At 51.3% G+C, this 18919-nt stretch overlaps 1 protein-coding gene and 1 long non-coding RNA gene across 5 annotated transcripts in view; one reads left to right on the top strand and one right to left on the bottom strand.

Moving 5' to 3' along the window:
* The window catches only part of GALNT6 (polypeptide N-acetylgalactosaminyltransferase 6), a 34501-nt gene extending 18859 nt beyond the window's left edge, over positions 1–15642 (top strand). For 3 of the 4 annotated variants that reach the window (XM_008512245.2, XM_070621350.1, XM_070621352.1), the window contains 8 exons: positions 2291–2440; positions 3759–3993; positions 7706–7823; positions 9201–9401; positions 9952–10083; positions 10961–11062; positions 12230–12382; positions 13926–15642. In XM_008512245.2, coding sequence (XP_008510467.2) covers positions 2291–2440; positions 3759–3993; positions 7706–7823; positions 9201–9401; positions 9952–10083; positions 10961–11062; positions 12230–12382; positions 13926–14039 — 1205 coding nt within the window. In that variant the 3' untranslated portion in view covers positions 14040–15642. Of the gene's footprint in view, positions 1–2290; positions 2441–3758; positions 3994–7041; positions 7080–7705; positions 7824–9200; positions 9402–9951; positions 10084–10960; positions 11063–12229; positions 12383–13925 lie in introns of all 4 variants that reach the window. The other variant, XM_070621351.1, reaches the window with a different exon arrangement.
* LOC139083587 (uncharacterized) overlaps positions 11589–18919 on the bottom strand; it is a 34696-nt gene continuing 27365 nt past the window's right edge. Inside the window, exon 4 of the long non-coding RNA XR_011540444.1 lies at positions 11589–12711. This is a non-coding gene — a long non-coding RNA (uncharacterized lncRNA). The remainder of the gene's footprint in view (positions 12712–18919) is intronic.

The following is an 18919-nucleotide window of genomic DNA, read 5'->3' as shown; positions in this document are numbered from 1 at the left end:
AAAGGGAGAACCCAGCGTGATACTGAGCTTAGAGCAGCGGGAAGGGTGCTGGTGCCGAGTACTGACATGGGGGAGCATGGGGGCAGGTTGGAGGGAAACCCAGAGTTCTGTTTCAGGCACGTTAGACATCTAGGGAAGATGGCAAGGCCAGGAAAAAGACCCCGCAGCCCTCTGCATATAGATGACATTGCAAACCACGGGACTGAGTAAGGTGTGTGTGTTGGAGGTCATAGGAGCCCCGTAGATGCCAGTCAAGAGGAATGAAGCTGGGTCAGCGTGGTGGGGTGTTGAACCTAAATTAGGAGACTACTGACCGGGGGATGTAAGAAAGTATGATTGGGCTCGGCTGTGTCTCCACACTTGGCCCTGCTGTACTCAGCTCTGGGGCATGTGTCCAGTGGGTCCAGGGGTGTGACAGGAGACTGTCAGGAGGGGCATAACTCACGGGAGTTGTCTCACTCCCCTCGAGGGGCCTGAGGCCCACGCTCAGAATCCCCAGGTCCAGCCTAGCCACCCTCGACTGGCAGGAAGTTATGGGAGAAGGGCTTTGTGGAGCTCAGGCCCCCCTGAGGCTCACGGCTCAGCGCTTCGCAGTCTCTTACCACAAAACCCACTTCCTGTGATGTTTGTCCCTGGGTTATCTCCGCCACCGTGAACTTCCTGTGAGGACGGCTAAGCGAGTTCTCGGGGGAAACATCAGCCACACCGAGGACGAGAGGCTCCTGGTTGGGCTTCCTCCCTCTGTCCTGTTACAGCCAGCACTTGGGGCTGCTGTTGGATCCGGAGTCAGGAGCTCCTTGGGGGCAGGACTCAGCCCAGGCCCCTCCCCACCCAGGGTCGTGTCTGGTCCCCAGGCAGTGTTAGCACGTGCTTGCTGAGCGAGTGCAGGGCTGCCAAATGAGGCTAATTTTGACTCAAACATTGGGGACAGTACTCCCTATTTCATAGTGTTTTAATCTTCACAGAGGAGATTAAATAAGAAGGTCAACATGAAAATGCCTAGTTCAATGACTGGCACACAGTAGGTGCTCAGGTTTTGGGCATAGTGTGTGTGTGTGTGTGTGTGAGGGAGAGAGAGGTCGATCACACTCCCACAAAATTGACTTCAGGCCCCACAGTTTGTAGAACACTGCACTTGGAACAAGGCCTGAGCGCCTGGCTCATCCTACAGCCCGAAAGAGAAAGGACACACCCATCTGTCACCCCTGCCCTCCACTTTCACTTCTGAAACTACGGGCAACTCCCTTCTGCCCAGTCGGGAACAGGACGGTGGCGCAGATAAACCACAAGAGCAGTTAATAAAACATAGGTAAGGTTGGGGGTATGTTTCAAGATGGATGGTTGCGGAATAGAGCCATTTTTAATGCTCTGAGGACTTAGCCTGAATAACGGGGTCGTGTGGTAAGCCCCAACTCAGCAGGAGCTGGAGGTCTCAGTAGAGACACCCCCTCCCTTCAAAGAGCATACCCTCCCCCCAAAATCGCCCCCCCAGAAACTCCGGATAGTTGCCCCTCCTGCGGCTCCCGCAGCCCCCTACTACCTCTGTCAGGTCCCTGATCACCTGCCTGGCAACCGCCCACCCCCTGGGCGGCCGGCTCACCACTGTGCCTGGCCCAGGGCGGGCTCTTGAGACATGTTTTTAAAATTTAATTAAAAAACTGCCCGGCATCTTTTCATCTTAAAGAATTCCGCATGCAGAGGAGGTAATGAAGAGGATTCGAGTCAGATTTCTTGCTGCTGATCCAGCAAGCTGGAAGTCAACATTTGTGTGTGCTCTGCCTATCAAACTTACTCTGAAGAGCCTGGAGACAGGGGGTCGGACACTGAGAAAGGACTGCCACAACCACGGGTGTGGAAAGGAGAGGAGAGGAGGCCGGAATCAGGGCTCTGAGAGATGGGGACTGGGAGGGTGCAGAGACCAGGAGAGGCATCTGAGAGCCTTTGTTGGAAGTTTATACTTGATCTGAGACCAAAGGAACACGACTCTGAGGTCCCGTGTCAGCCCTTAGAGAAGGTGCCTGAGTCAACAGGCGCAGAATGGGCGCCGCAGAGCCAGTGTCCTGGCAGGGTGGGCCTCGGGGGCAGGGCACGCTTGCCCACACACAGGGCTTCCTCCTTCCTCCCGCTTCCCCACCTCAGCTTCTCTGGAACTGGTTAGTGCAGTAGGCACACGGGGAGGGTTCAAATCCAGCCTGCTGGAGGCCGGAGAGCGGCTTCGGCTTACTGCCCACAGGGGATTAGGTTTGCAACAAAGTCGCAGAGCTGGCAACAATGACACTGTCCCTTCCAGAATACTTAAAGGAGCAACTGGAGCAGTACGTGAAGCAGCTGCAGGTGGTGAGGGTGGTGCGGCAGAAGGAGCGGACGGGGTTAATCACTGCCCGACTGCTGGGAGCCAGCGTGGCACAGGCAGAGGTGCTCACCTTCCTGGACGCCCACTGTGAGTACAGGAGTGCCGGCCTGGCACCAGGAGGCCTGCATGGGGTCTGGTCCCCTGCTCTCTGGCAGAGTGGAGGGCTGGGATTGTGGTATCACTTCTTGCTCTTCTGTCCCAGGAGTGAAGGAGGCTTGGGACTCCTCCAGCCTCTGACCCCTTTCTCACCCCAATCCCGAGGAAGTCTCATCAGGAGGCACAACAGCCCTAGCAGTTGGTGACCCGACTGACAGTTGCTGGGAGTGTGCTCTGGAGCCCCAGACGCTCCTCTGGGCCTCCCTCCCCGGATCTGGACCTCATTCTGAGCCCAGTGCCTCGGAGAGGCCTCCTGTCACCACTGGGAACTGGTTTGCGTAGAGCTTTCCTGTAGGGCCACATGGAGCCAGCAAGGCCTCCCACTTGCCCCAAACCAAAACACCTCCCCACTGGTGTCGGGAATAAAGACCATTCCCTAAAAGTGGTAATATCTGGGGCTGGCCCCGTGGCCGAGTGGTTAAGTTCGCGTGCTCCGCTGCAGGCGGCCCAGTGTTTCATTGGTTTGAATCCTGGGCGCGGACATGACACTGCTCATCAAACCACGCTGAGGCAGCATCCCACATGCCACAACTAGAAGCACCCACAACGAAGAATATACAACTATGTACCGGGGGGCTTTGGGGAGAAAAAATAAAATCTTTAAAAAAAAAAAAGTGGTAATATCTATTGGGGAAAGCTGTAGACTCAGAGTCAGAAGACCTGGTTTTTCGATCTGGCTCTGACACTAACTGAGCCTCAGTTTCCTCATTTGTAAAGAGAGAATAAGGATACCAACCTTACTCACCAACAGAAGTATTACTCAGAGTGCCAAATAAAGTAATGTATGCAGTTCATTGAACATCTCAAAGGGCAGGACAAATGAAAGGGACTGTTAGCCTACAACTGGAGCTGAAGCTGGAGGTGCAGATACCCCTGGCGGAGGGTCACCCCCTTCAGAAATCTGCAATGGGGTGGGGAGGCCCGATCCAGAGAATGGGCGGGAGACACCCATCCAGGGCCTTCCCTGTGCTTTTGGATCATTTGAGTTGACCATGTTACTCCCCCGAGAGCTCCATTCTCCCCCTCCAAGGCTGCCGCCACCGTTTGGTGGTGCGGGTGGGGGAGGTAGGAGGGTCTCAGGAGATCTCTCTGTGCTCTCTGCAGCTAGGAGCTTGCCTGTGGTTCTCTGCCTGTAACTAGGGAGTGGCTGGAGGGTTCTCCTGTCCTCCTGGATCTCCCCGCTGGCATGGGGCCACGGGCTCAGCTGTGTGCTGGACCCTGACTGCTGTCTCCTGGCCCCGGCCTGTAGGTGAGTGCTTCCATGGCTGGTTGGAGCCCCTTCTGGCTCGCATCGCCGAGGACGAGACAGCAGTGGTGAGCCCAGACATCGTCACCATCGACCTTAACACTTTCGAGTTCTCCAAGCCGGTCCAAAGGGGCAGAGTCCACAGCCGTGGCAACTTTGACTGGAGCCTGAGCTTCGGCTGGGAGGCTCTGCCTCCGCATGAGAAGCAGAGGCGCAAGGATGAGACCTACCCCATCAAGTAAGGAGCAGAGCCTGGTTAGCCCCTAACCTGGCCTCCGTGGCCCCAGGCCCACCCAGTTCCAGGGACCTGGCCCATCTCAGGTCAACATTTATTAGGTGCTCTATGAAACACTTGACAATTTATTTAATCCTCATCCCCCATGAGGTAGGTACTGCGATTAGCCTGTTTCACAGGTGAGGACACGGAGGCTCCTAGGGATGAAGAATTGGCCTTGGATTATGCAGCTAGCAAGTGGAACAAGGATGCCCATCCCAGCCAGTCAGACCCAAAGCCCGTGCTCCTAACCACGGCACTATACTGCCTCGCGCCGTAACAGCTTGCTCTCGTTCACCACTAACTGTGTGCTGGGCACCAGACTAAGGGCTTTCCATACTTTATCCCATTTATTCCTCCCTACACAGAGGAGGAGGGGACTGGCGCTTGCAGAGGCACTGAGAGATGGTGGGTAGAGGCCGTTGTTGAAAAGCCATTGTAATAAGAGGGGGTGGTCTGTGCTCCCAGGTCACTAGCTTCAAAAAGACTGAGAAAATATTAAAAGAAAATAGAGGGCCAGCCCCATGGCGTAGTGGTTAAGTTCAGTGTGCTCCACTTCAGCAGCCCAGGTTCACAGGTTCAGGTCTCGGGCACAGACCTACACCATTCGTTAGTCATGCTGTAGTGGCAACCCACATATTAAGTGGAGGAAGATTGGCACAGATGTTAGCTCAGGGCTAATCTTCCTCAGCAAAAAAAAAAAGAAAGAAAGAAAGAAAGAAAATAGATAAGAGTTCTTCAGTTTGCAGTTTGTTGCAGTTGCCCTGAACTTTTTTGGTAAAGGGCCAGATAGTAAATATTTTAGGTTTTGCCAGCTACATACAGTCTGTTGCATATTATTCCTTGTTTTGTTTTTTTAAAATGTAGAAACCACTCTTAGCTCAGAGCCTAATACGGCCAGGCCAGCTTTGGCCCACAGGTTGTAGTTGGCCAACCTCTGGGCTATAGAGGGGCTACTTGAAAGCTTATCCATTGTTTAAAGCCAACGGGGTTTGGCTTCCCCTGATGCACCCACCCTGTCCTTCCCTCTCCAAGATTACCTGTTGGTGTTGTTAGAGACACAGGTTTGTTTTAACAGATGTCTCAGCCAAACTGAGTTGGAGAGTGACTTTTAGGGTATCCTGTGGTGCCACTGTTCTCCTATACTGGCCAGAAAACTTAAGGATCAACTGAGTCTGTATCAGGGATGGAGGGAAGCAGAGGTTGGGGATACAGTGAGCAGAGGCAAGAGGAAAGGCTTGAACAGAGGAGAGGGTTGGAGTTCCTCCCCTCCACAGGCCCAAATCCTAAGAAATGCTGCCCAGGGCCTCAGTCGGGAGGGCTCAGATGGGTGCCACAGGAAGGAATCCCAGGGATCCTGACGGCCAGCTGCTTTGCCTCTGTTAGGAGGAGGAGAATAGCAATAGAAGGGGAAAGAAGGGGAGAGAGAAGGCAGGAGAGAGAAAAGAAGTTGGAACTCCCTATTTAGTCTCTGATGTTTCATAGATGTCTTTTGTTTGGTGTGTACAGCAGCAAAGACCCCCTCCCCCAAGATGGGAGGCAGGCACACAGTGGCACAGTCAGGGGCAGGGCACCTGGCCCCCGCCCATCACTGACGTCCCCATCTCCAATGTCCAGAGACCAGACGACTGGAAGACAAAGCTCCAGTGTTTGAGGACTGAATTTGCTGCCTGGTCCCAGTGCCCTGGTGGCCTACATCCCCCCGGGGGGCCTGCGGGCAGCACCCTCCCATCCTCCACTCTCAAAGCTTGCAGGAGGCTCAGAGGCGAGGTACAAGTCTCCCGTGCTATCCAAAAGTTCGCTTCATGCCTCTTTGCTTTTATGAAAGACCTACATTCGACTTTTGAAAGAAATCAAAGAGGATTTTTGTTTTTACAAAAAAGAGCGAAAAGCGGGAATAGCGTTCAGCGTTATAGACGCAGTGCGCACCCCAAGCAGCAAGGGTGGCGCCAGCAGGCTCCTTCCCCGGGAGCTACACCGCGTCTCAGCATCAACCTCCCGTAATTCTGAACTGTGTCTGTGAGCATCTGTGCTTTATCTCGATTTTTTTCGCTAGGTTATTTTTTGGGTCTGGGAATGCTCAAAATTTTTTCCCATGCAAATTAACGGTAATTGCTTTTTCGCTTTCTGCCATTTTGGCTTACAAAAGTTTCATAGGAACCCTCTATTTTAGATAGTGGAGGAAACCTGTAAAGGACCCAGGCGACCCTAGGAAGTAGGCCAGGAAAAACAGGTGTTGCCTGTTGGTTGTGGGTCTGCAGTGAAGTTCCCCATGTAGGGTTTATCCTCAGAAGTAGTTTGTCAGTGGCTTTTCGGTCGGAGAGACCGCAAAGCCAAGAGACAGCCGCAGTTCCAGGAGACCCTCAAGAAGAAGCCACTTAGCTCCAAAGTGCTCATCTGGAGTCCCAGGACTGTGAGCCTTTCCAAGCCTTACTCGGGCTGGCTTAGAACCCCTGCGAGAGGGGCCAGAACCAGTGACAGAAAGCCTGCCTGAGCATGAGGGTTTCCCAACTGAAATTCCTTCCAGAAAGCGGCTGCAGGAGCCACCACAGAGTCACGTCAGGGTCAGATCAGAGCCTCTGCTGTGTGTAAAGCACTTTGTTCCTTGTGGGCTTACAGAGGAAGTTTCAGTCTCTTTTTTTCTGCTTGGTTGTGCCACATGGAGCCACCCACTGAGGGCAGCAAAGCCCCGTGCAAGCCAGGCTGGTCAGGCACAGCCGCCAACAGCTAATGATTATGTAGGTATTCCTGCCCCCTTCGCCCCCGGCCCCACCCCGCCTTCCACCTTGCATATGCTTCCCCGGATCTATTTGAGTACCCTCACCCTTAGCCCAGCCCCTCTTATGAGCAACCTGGTATCTAAATTCTAGGAATGAGATGTTTTTGTCAATTTATCTTAACACAGGTCTGTGCCACCCTGCATTTGAAAGCCAGAGTCTTGTTCTAACCTCCAAATGCTCCCTGCAGTCCAAGATGAGGTTGATTTCACCTCACTTTCTCCTCTATTTCCAGGAGCATCTCTTATCAGTGTCTTCTGTTCAAAGCAGCTGGTAACTTTCCCCCTAAGCTGGTTTCTCATGCAGTATTTAGCACCAGGGCTAGGCTCATACTAACACTGTGGCTTTGTAGTCCCTGAAGGGCCAGGGACCCTGAAACAGCATGGGGTCTATCCAGCTCATAATATTCATTCATTCTTGGTTGAATCCTATCTCCAAAAACAATTTGACACAGTTTCTGTTAACTGAGTATCTACTATGCTCCAGGAACTTTGCTGCCGAAAAGCAAACTGTGGTAGCTTTGCCCTCTGCTACTAAAGTGACTCTCAGAGAATGGGATCTGTCTTTCTCAGCTCTGCCTGCCTAACGTGTAGCTCAGGCCCTGGTGGCCTGTGTTTAGTACACTCTCAGTTGAATGAATGAGTGCCTTTTAGAAGAGAGTAATGATGATTACAGCTCCCCTTGACCTGGTCCTAGAAGGTGAAGAGGACATCATAAAAGCTCAGTGAACATGTGCTAAATGGCTAAGTTATGGGATAGGGGCTGCACATCCCAGGAAAGAGGAGAGGAGGAGGGAGGGAGGTCAGGAGGCATCAGCAGTGAGTCCACAGCCCTCCCCGCCAGGCTCCCGCTCCTCTTCCCCCCAGAAGATGCACATGCTTCTCCGTCTGTCTCTCCAGATCCCCGACGTTTGCTGGTGGCCTCTTCTCCATCTCCAAGTCCTACTTTGAGCACATCGGTACCTATGATAATCAGATGGAGATCTGGGGAGGGGAGAACGTGGAAATGTCCTTCCGGGTGAGAGTGAGGAGGGCTTCGCGGGGGAACCACAGCGTCCCAGGGGACAGCCTGAGGTCCTGTCTCTGAGGCAGCGGCAGCCTCAGGGATAGCTCATCTGGAGCCGAACTTAAAAGGGTGGTTGTTTCCTGTCATGGCTCTGCCTTCACTCTGCTGCCCTCCCTGTCCATGGCGGTCCGGCTTTGGGAATCAGATTAGACAACTTGGAACAAATGACTGGACACAACTCCTCAGAGGGAAGGGACAATATGGGTGCTAGGGACTGGACATGTGAGGATATCTTTCATGATGTCTGTGGGAAAAGGGTTAGGGTGAAGGTGGAACAGGTCAGTAAGCCATCACTGTCCTTTTTCTGGAAAAATCAGGCTCCCTTTTCCGGGTCAGAGGACACACGCCCTGGTAGCCTTGGGAGTCTTCTTCCTCTGTGCTCAGCAGGCCCCTCATAACTGTGGGAGAAGACGGTGGCCCCCAGAACGCGGAGGGGTTCCAGAAATTAGGCAAATCAGGATTAGGTTAGGCAGAAGGGACTGCCTCTGCATGAAATCTATCCAAATCGCCATGCCAGTAGAGAAGTGACAGTAAGTCAATGAGGTCGTTCATGAAGTAAGCCACTCACCGTGCCTGGCACATACTAAGCACATCACTGACACCTGCTGTTACTGTGACTATGAGTGTGTATTTCTGTGGCTGCCATACTAAAATCAATAACAGCATGCCTCCCAATCTAAAACCTAGAAAAGAGAAGACACAGGTGGGAGGGTTACCCTCACCCAGCCCCCTGGCGTAGACAAGGGTCACCACCTCAGTCACCCGAACTCCCAGGGTTCTGATTCTAGGCTCATCCGTGAGGCTCTGACTTCTGTTCAGTCCCTCTCCTGGAAGCTGTTGTGCTAAAGGCTCGGGTGACTGCCACAGGTCACCTGGCCGTTGACTATCCTTGCTATAATTAATGCACTGAGGCTCTGATCGGGTCACAAATCTATCTTGATTTGGGGGAGCTTGAGTTTCCAGTAACACCTTCTGAGCTGATAAAATCACATTTCCAGGTCAAAAAGCCAAGTGACCAGAGCTCAGAATAGGTATACGGACACAAAATTAGCCACCCTCATTTCTCTAAAGCGGGCCTTAGCAACCCTCAGAACCCTGCAAATTTCCATTTGCTTTAATCAGAGAGAACCCAGATCAGAGAGCCAGGGATTGTGCAGTCATGGCCTAGCAAGAAGCCTGGTCAGTGTCCTTTTTTCCAGGGAGAGAGAGCAGCATTGCCCTGGGTCCTTGGACCTGGTGTCCGGTACACTGGGATTAGAACAGTGCTGCTTGAGGGGAGATTGTCCCACCCACCCCCTGAAGGCCCCATCCTGTATCTTCTTATGGCAGGTGTGGCAGTGTGGAGGCCAGCTGGAGATCATCCCCTGCTCTGTGGTAGGCCACGTGTTCCGTACCAAGAGCCCCCACACCTTCCCCAAGGGCATCAGTGTCATTGCTCGCAACCAAGTGCGCCTGGCTGAGGTCTGGATGGATGGCTACAAGGAGATTTTCTACCGGAGAAATATGCAGGCAGCAAAGATGGCCCAAGAGGTGAGAGGAAGTGGTGCTCAGGGGAGGTTTGGGTGAAGAGACGTGCAGAAGCCCAGACCCTGGTCAGGGGCTTGATGGGAGAGGGTCCACCCATCTCTGCCATCTGGTGCCTCCCTTTACCCCTCAGAGCCTGTGAGTGAGAACCCAGGGAGGCGAGATTTTGAAGGCTAGGCAATGAGGAGGGGCCCCTTGGTTGTCCCTGCGTGGAGAGCCCTGGCATCTTTTAGGAGGGGAGGCAAAAGACATTTGGAGGATGAACCTCTTACAGGAGGTTCTTTGCTCTGTGAGGCTCAGAGTCGGGGACTGGGAGAAAACTGACTGGGAAGTCACAGGAAATGAGGGGTAAGGGGGCGGTGGGTGGGAGTCGCAAAGCAAAGGCAGGGGGTCTGGGATTGGAGTGAGGCTGAGCTGGTAGCCCCAACAGGTCCTGAGCGGGAATGAGCATGAGACCCAGCCTGGGAGAAGCGGCCCCAGGAACTCTGGGCTACTTCAACCTGGACAAGAAGGTCAGACTGGATGGAACTGACCTTAGGGGTGGCTTGGTTGACAGAAATCCTTTGGTGACATTTCGGAGCGACTGCAGCTGAGGGAACGACTACACTGTCACAACTTCTCCTGGTTCCTGCAAAACATCTACCCAGAGATGTTTGTCCCTGACCTGAAGCCCACCTTCTATGGAGCCGTGAGTCTTGAGTACCAGCGTGCCTACCTGTCATCACAGAACCCCCTGGAGAAATGCAGGACCACTTACCCCACAGATGGATGACACACAAGAATTGACCCCTACTCTTCATGCTCCTTTATTTAGAAGGAGGACCGAGAGGCCACTCGGGCTTCTAGAGATAGCAAAAAACCTTGTAAGAGAAAAACAACCCATAAGCAGTGGTTCTCAAACATTTGCCTGCATCAGAATCACTAGGAGGCATGTTAAAACACAGACTGCGGGGGGCCCAGTGGCGCAGCTGTTAAGTGCACACATTCTGCTTCAGCGGCCTGGGGTTCACTGTTTCAGATCCCGGGTGTGGACATTGTGCTGCTTGGCAAGCCATGCTGTGGCAGGCGTCCCATGTATAAAGTAGAGGAAGATGGGCATGGATGTCAGCTCAGGGCCAGCCTTCCTCAGCAAAAAGAGGGGGATTGGCAGCGGATGTTAGCTCAGGGCTAATCTTCCTCAAAAAAACCCAAAAAACCCACTGACTGCTAATTCAGTAGGACTGCGTTGAGGCCTGAAAATCTGCATTTCTAGCAAGTCCCCTGGTGATGCTGATGCCTTTGAGAGCCATTGCTCATAAGGAAATTCTCTAGTGCTGAGAGCTTCTCCCAGGGACCTGGCCACCGGGGAGGGTGCCCATCCTGCCCTTGCTCGGCCTCCAGGCTCTGAACCTCACTTTGCTGTTAACTCCAGGCATCAGGGTTGATGAGCAGAAAGGATGAGCAGAGGGGAGAAAATCACAGAGGGAAAGTCCAGCCATGCAAATTTATTCCAGTTGGGCCCCACACCACAAACCAAAAAACTGACTGTGCTATCCTGGTTCCCCTCTCTGCTCACCATTCTGCAGATCAAGAACCTCGGCATTGATCACTGCCTGGATGTGGGTGAGAACAACCATGGAGGGAAGCCCCTCATCATGTACACCTGCCACGGCCTTGGCGGCAACCAGGTATACAACCCCACTGTACCAGGTATACAGCCCCACTGTACCAGGACAGGCGAGAGAGAAGCCTGTCTCCAGGGCAGCTCCTCTCTTCACGGGCCCAAAATAGTCCTTTCCTGAGGACTAGAGTCGGGGAGATACCATCCCTGCCCTCAGAAAGTGCCCGGTGTGAGGGGAACTGCGTGAAACAGACAAGGTCTGAAGTACGACTTGAGGACATCCAGAGAGCACTGGGCATCAGTGCTGGGGGCTTGAGGTAGGGTGGGAGGGGAAGACTGTTGATTGGAGAAGGCTTGCTGGAGGATGCCAGCCGCTGAGTGATGTTTTAGGGTGACTGCAGAGAATTGTTGAGCACTTTCCCTCAGCTGCGCTCAACTTCCATCTTCAATGCCTCCCGTGCCCAGAAGCTACCACTCTGATCCTATGACAGAATCATGACCCCAAAACGACCACCTACTGACTTCCCACAGTTACTCCAGGCCCTACAATGCCCCAGCTCAGCATGTGCAAATGAAGACAGAGTCATTCAAAAGCAATTTCCTGTACCATTGGCCTGCAAAATGATTGTAGGTGGTACATTGGTGAACATTTTTTATTTTAATACTAATTTATTATCAAAGAACTGGCATATCAAACACTTGTTTTCACAGGTAATGCTTAAGATGAGGCTAAGTTACCTTTTTAATTAATTTAAAGAAAAAAATATCTGGGCCAGCCTGGTGGTGCGGTGGTCAAATGCGCACGTTCCACTTCGGTGGCCCAGGGTTCGCTGGTTCAGATCCCGGGTGTGGACATGGCACCGCTTGGCAAGCCATGCTGTGGTAGGTGTCCTACATATAAAGTAGAGGAAGATGGGCATGGATGTTAGCTCAGGGCCAGTCTTCCTCAGCAAAAAGAGGAGGATTGGCAGCAGATGTTAGCTCAGGGCTAGTCTTCCTCAAAAAAAAAAGAAAGATAAAAGTAAAGAAAAAATATTGAGTAACTATTTTTCCAGTAGAGCCCAGATCTAGTAAAAATCTGAAGGTAGCACATGAATTGCTAAAGTTTTGGCACTCGCTTGCTTTCCTCCCTACGAGGCCATCTCTGTTTGGCATCTTTGGGCAGTTGGCTTTGGAAGGTGGTGGGCAAACTCTCTGCCTGCCCTTCAGGACTTCTTCTTGTCTTAACTTCTAGTACTTTGAGTACACAACCCAGAGGGACCTTCGCCACAACATCGCAAAGCAGCTGTGTCTACATGCCAGTGCTGGCACTCTGGGCCTTAGGAGCTGTCACTTCACTGGCAAAAATAGCCAAGTCCCCAAGGACGAGGAATGGGAATTGACTCAGGTGAGCCTGCTGCCCAGAAAGCTCAGAATCAAGAACCTGAGGATACAACTGCCCCCTCATTTTCTGCATCTTCTGCCTGAGATACCATGGGGCGGGTCAGGAGGATGTAGAAAGTATGGAGAGTGTGGGCTTGGCACAAGCAGGGTTCTTGGGATTTAAATAATATTTGGTGATGGCTGGTTCTGGCTAATATAAAGATGGGGTCGGGGGCTGGCCAGGTGGTGCAGTGGTTAAGTGCACATGTTCCTCTTCGACAGCCTGGGGTTCACCGGTTCGGATCCCGGGTACGGACATAGCACTGCTTGGTACACCATGCTGTGGTAGGCATCCTACATATAAAGTAGAGGAAGATGGGCACAGATGTTAGCTCAGGGCCAGTCTTCCTCAGAAAAAAGAGGAGGATTGGCAGCAGTTAGCTCGGGGCTAATCTTCCTCAAAAAAAAAAAAGATGGGGTCAGGGGTTATGGTTCACGGCCAGCTCTGTCATGGCTCAAGTATTTTTAGGTTGAACCCAAGTAGATGAAGGTAAAGAGTCACTCATGGTTCCTGCCTGCCCTCTGTGTGCCAGTGCAAAGCTATGCACTCACGTACATTGGTTTGTTAATCTTTGAGAGGCTTTTCCCAAGTAGGTGGTGTCCCCATTTCTATAGATGAGCCAGCTGAAGCTCAGCAAGTTTGTGACTGGCCTAAGACCCATCACTAGTAAATGGCAGGCCTGGGAGTCAGACCTAGTTAAGTCTAACTTGAAAGCACAGGTTCTTTCCATTACACCACACTGCCTCAGGATATATAATATAACTTCTACAGTGCTGAGCCCAACCTAGCACCCCCAATGAGCCACCACACCCCACTCTACCCCAATCCCAAGTCCCTAGCTTAGGAAGAGAGGAGCCTAATCTTGGGGCTACAGGAAAGGGGGAGTCTAAATATGATCAAAGGCAGAAAGTGAGGGGGCCAGCCCTGTGGCTGAGTGGTTAAGTTCGCACACTCCAGTTTGGCTGCCCAGGGTTTCACAGGTTCGGATCCTGGGGGCGGACATGGCACTGTTCATCAGGCCATGCTGAGGCGGTGTCCCACATGGTACAGCCAGAAGGACCTACAACTAGAATATACAATTATGTACTGGGGAGCTTTGGGGAGAAGAAGAAGAAGAAAAAAAACCAGATTGGCAACGATGTTAGCTCAGGTGCCAATCTTTAAAAAAAGAAAGTGGGGTGGGTAGCAGTGGCCCTGGTCTTTGAGACTGGTTATCTGGAGGAGGGTGGCCCTGAAAGCATTTTTCAATTATCCTATGGTCCTGCCTTCCTCTATTCCAGCCACTCAGGCTAAAGCTGAGGTGAGCAAATGGCGCCAGACACAGGTGGAAACTCAGGAAACATCCCACCAGAGTATCTGGCCTCCAAGGAGAGGCATTTGGAAATGTCCTCTCTGTGCCTTGTTGGGCTCCCTTGTCCTTTTATGTGTTGCCCCCATCTTATTGCCCCCTAGTAGCAGTGTTAGAGGTCTGAGGCCCACAGTGACCCTTTGCTGTGTCATCTTTTAGGACCAGCTCATCAGGAACTCAGGATCTGGTACCTGCCTGACGTCTGAGGACAAAAAGCCAGCCATGGCCTCCTGCAATCCCAGTGACCCGCACCAGCACTGGCTCTTCATCTAGGCCCTGGATCACGCCCCGTGGGAGTTCCCACAAGCTACTCAGGAAACAGGATTTTTGGGAATCTGATCATGAGCTTCTCTGTAGGCCTTAAAGATGGATTTCTAAACCCAGTGGATGTCAAGGCAGGACCTTCCTACTCCTTGCAACAACACTGGACCGATTTTCTTTCCTCCATATTGATGGAAGGGACCATTAGAATACATTATACTTGGCCTAGAGCTTTCCTTCTCTCCTAGAAACAGAGACTTCCAAAGCCAAGAAGGCAGCTGGGATAGGGCCCAGGGCAGCAATGCTGAATTCAAGAAAAGCACCTCTGTAGCCACGTCCTGGGTCCCTGGTCATCTAGAGCACCCGCAGAATCTGGTGAAATAGTCTATTCTAGCAGAGAGACCAGAGGTCTAAGAGAGGCTTGCCACTATTCCCGGAAGTTCATAGAGCCAGTTACAGTCTACAGAAAGCACGCTGACAGGAATCCTTTACCTCACTTCGTCTGCACAATAATCCTGTGAGAAAGCCAGGAAGCACCATGCCCGTGTTACAGATACGAAAGCTGAGGCGGAGAGGGGCAAAGGAGCTTGTCTGTAGTCCCGCAGCTGGTGCATGGCTGGAGCAAAGATTGAGCCTCAGGCTTGAATGCTGAATCAGGGCTCCTTCCACCACACCACAAGAACACTAGACAACTAGCTATCAGCCTTGCCGTTCCCTCGACCCCCTATTCTGATCATTTCTGTCTGGCTGGTCTCCATAAAGCCTAAACAATGGGGCCAGATAGCCATGAGGGAGACCACATTTGGGAATCCTAGGATGTGAGTGTTGAAAGAAAGCTCACGGATCCAGTGATTCTCAGGTTTAAGCCCCGAAACTGTTTTTCTCAATGCCTCAAATGTAATGTAATTAAAAGGCAAAGTAGCTATGGGTGAAATTGAGGGTGGGGGAGGGCAATGCCTACCAACCACTGAACTTCTAAGGTCCATAAGCTCAATTTGAAAACCGTGTTTTAGTCCAACCCTATCATTTTTATATTATGAAACTGAGGTCAGATAAGTGAAGTAATTTGGGCAAGGTATTGGCAGCCTTGAGGCTGAGACCCGGGTAAGGCTAATAAGAGTCCTGGGAAGTCTGAGGAGGCAGGGGCGAGCGTGTGGAGTCGAGCATGACTGGCCTTGTCTGCTGTGCTCTCGTGATGTCCCCACGTGGAACAGACCTGACACGCATGTCAGCTCTTCAAGCAAGTCGGACCCCAGCGCACAGGACTGCTTTGCCTGACACAGACACTAGCTGCCTGGAGGAGGGCTCACATTCCTTCCAGGCGGGCTTCCGACTTTCAGTAGCAGGCTGTCATCTTGGGCATCACCACATGAGGGTGCCGTGGGATCACAGCTGCCTGTCCTGGCACAACTCAACACTATAGGAGGTCTCCTGGGCCCCTGAGGGCCTTCAGGACCCCAGAGAGGAAAGATTCTGGGGGAGCCCTGCCAGAGGGGGAAGAGAGAGCAGCCAGGATGTGACCTGGAGTGCGGAAAGGGAAAAGTTCTCTCCTGGAAAGAGAAGAAAATTGGACATGAGATCCCAGGGGAAATAAAGGTTGTATGGCATTGGTAAAGGAAGTTTGCGTTGGGTTCCTCCTCCCCTGCATTGTCCCTTAGCTGATCCATTTGGAGAATCAGTTGATTCAGGCTGTGAAGAACCACACCCATCTGAAAAGTTCCGTCACAGCCACTGTCTTGTCCCCAAACATCCTCTGGCCCCCAATCTAGCCTACATACTGTGGGTCAAGCACATGTAGACACGAGGAGATCTAAGGGGAGGCTCTTCCTCCATGAAACTCACTCTCTAGCTGGGGAAACAGACATGAAGGCAAATTATGACAATCCTGGAGATGTTCAGAGATGTGCCAGGTGAGTTAGAAAGAAGAATTCCTTCCATTTCGGAGAATCAGGGAAGGCCTCACAAAGGTAGTGACTTTGACCTTAGATCTGGAAGGATGAGTCCTCGGGAAGGGCTCAGTAAGCAAAGATCTCACACAAGCGACAATCAAGCATGAGAAAAGTCACAGAGGGACAAAGGTACAAGTGGATCTGGGAAACCAAGAGAACAGCAGGCTGAGGGAGCAGTGGGTGTGGAAGCTAGAATGATCAGGGCCCCATTTTGACTTTCATTGGCCCTAGGCACTTTTGACTTCATAAAAAAGTATTAAAAATTATCTTTTACAACTGCTTTGGTTTAAAGATGAATACAATCCAGGCTGATTGTATTCCTTTTATTTCTTCTGATTTAAAAGAAACGAAAACATTTTTGTGGGCCCCTAAAAGTATTGGGGGCCCTTGGCACTGTGCCAGCTGGGTAAAGACAGCCCCATAGAACAATGGGTTGGGGCCCAATTGAGAAGGCTTTGAATGCCATGCTAGTAAGTTGGGTAAGCCATAGGGAGCCATAGTGCATAATTCTTACCCTAGCCCTATTCATGGTTGCATTAAACATCCAAACATTTATCAGGCATTGTTTGCCATTTATCCCAATATCCCTCATACTCTCTGGCATCACGCAATAGCTCTCCAGCCCAATCTTATGATATACACCCAACCAGGGTGCCCTGGTCTGGTGCCAAGTTTCCTCACCTCTGCCCCAAAGCATCATAGCCTCTGCCAGGAGGAGTCAGCTGAGGGTAACTCACGGGAGTGAGAGATGCAGCAGAAGAGAGAAAAGTCCACATGCCACAACCTAGAGAGTGGGCCCAGTTTGGGGGTGAGGGGAGGACTAGGGAAGGTGGTGGTCAAGAAGAGGGAGAGGGCCCTGACGGGGTGGTGGGAAGGCTCAAGAAACCGGCTTTATGGCCTCCCTTTAGCTGAGGTTGGCATTGCCTTAACCCAACATCTGCACCCTTCCTCAAAATCCATCCCTCTGACCATTCTCAGAGCTAACTTAAAACCTTGCTTAAAACCTTGATGCAGGGCCGGCCCGGTGGCACAGCAGTTAAGTTCGCACGTTCCCCTTCTCGGCGGCCCGGGGTTCCCTGGTTCAGATCCCGGGTGCAGACATGGCACCACTTGGCATGCCATGCTGTGGTAGGCGTCCCACATATAAAGTAGAGGAAGATGGGCACGGATGTTAGCTCAGGGCCAGGCTTCCTCAGCAAAAAAAAAAAAAAAAAAAAAGAGGAGGGCTGGCAGTAGTTAGCTCACAGCTAATCTTACACACACACACACACACACACACACACACACACACAAAAACCTTCATGCTAGCCCTGTGCTACTATCTCCTGGCTCTAGAAGCTTCTCTCCTTATACTGAATGGCTCGTCCCCTCTGGGAATCTCTCCCACTTGAAGAGTATTGGCACCATTGCCCAAAATAGCTAAATGTCCCAGAATATATGTTTTACTTATTTTTAATTACAAAAGTAATACCGTAGAGAAGTCAAATAATACAGAAAAATAGGAATTTAAAAAGTGAAATTGGGGGCTGGCCCCGTGGCTGAGTGTTTAAGTTTGTGTGCTCCGCTCTGGCGGCCCAGGGTTTCGCCAGTTCGGATCCTGAGTGCAGACATGGCACTGCTCATCAGGCCATGCTGAGGCGGCGTCCCACATGCCACAACTAGAAGGACCCACAACTAAGAATATACAGCTGTATACCGGGGGGCTTTGGGAAGGAAAAAAATAGAATCTTTTAAAAAATAGTAAAAAATAAAATAAAAAATAAAAATTGAAATTGATCCTCACAATGCCTCCATACCTATTGACTCATTCTCTAGAAGTAATAACTTCTAGAGAAATAATAACTTATACATATAAACCCTTCCATACCCTTTTTCTATGAATATCCAAACATACACAGTACCATATTGTTTGCAACTTGATGTCCTCATTTAATGTATCAAGAACATCTTTTCATGTCAATTCACTTAAGTCCAGCTCATTCTTTTTAAAAGCTGAATAGTAGTCCATAATATTGTTAAACTCAATTTCTTTAACCTTTCCCTATTAATAAATATTTAGGTTTTCCCCAATTTTGTGACAAACTATACTATAACCCACAACCTCGTACATTTATTTTTGTGCCTGCGTTTATTTCAAAAGGATGCATTTCTAGACTTAGAATTGCTTAGAGGAAATATAGTACCCCAAATTTAAGCCAAAGCCACTGTCTATGCCTAACGCTAAGAGTGAGGAGAAAGAAGAGTCTGACCAGCATGGGAGATGAGGCTGGGCGTGTAGATTAGGGACCGGTTGTGAGGGCCTGGAGTGCAGTCCTAAAGAGCTTGATTTTTTTTTTTTTTTTTTTTGAGGAAGATCATCCCTGAGCTACCATCTGCTGCCAATCCTCTTTTTGCTGAGGAAGACTGTCCCTGAGCTAACATCCGTGCCCATCTTCCTCTACTTTATATGTGGGACACCTACCACAGCATTCCTTCCCAAGTGGTGCCATGTCGACACCCAGGATCGGAACCAGCGAAGCGCAGGCTGCCGAAGCGGAATGTGTGAACTTAACTGCTGCGCCACTGGGCCAGCCCCAAGAGCTTGATTTTTAAGCAAATACAGATGGGGCTTCTCTGGGCTGGGCCAAGTGTACAGAGATGGATGTGACATTAACCCTGCCCTTCAAGGCTCACTTTGGAGTATGTGATGTCAAGGGGTAACCTTTAGGAGGCCCTAAAGCCTCCTCTTGGACTCCTCATCCTGGGGCTAGAGCTGCCTCCTTCCCTTCCAGAGGAGGCGGGGAGGTGGGAGGAGAACAATAAAAGGGGCTCTTGTTCCCTGACCCAGCTCAGCCCTCTTCCAGGACCTCTACTGTGTGTTAGAATGCTGGGGGTTGGACTGGAGAGGGAGCCCTCCAGGTTACCCCAGCATCATAGTGCCATGCCCCTGCACAGCTCAAGGAG

The sequence above is a fragment of the Equus przewalskii genome, chromosome 5 (assembly GCF_037783145.1).
Source record: "Equus przewalskii isolate Varuska chromosome 5, EquPr2, whole genome shotgun sequence".
Taxonomy (NCBI): Eukaryota; Metazoa; Chordata; class Mammalia; order Perissodactyla; family Equidae; genus Equus; species Equus przewalskii.
The sequence above is the reverse complement of the archived record's forward strand: the minus strand, read 5'-3'. Positions and strand labels throughout refer to the sequence as shown.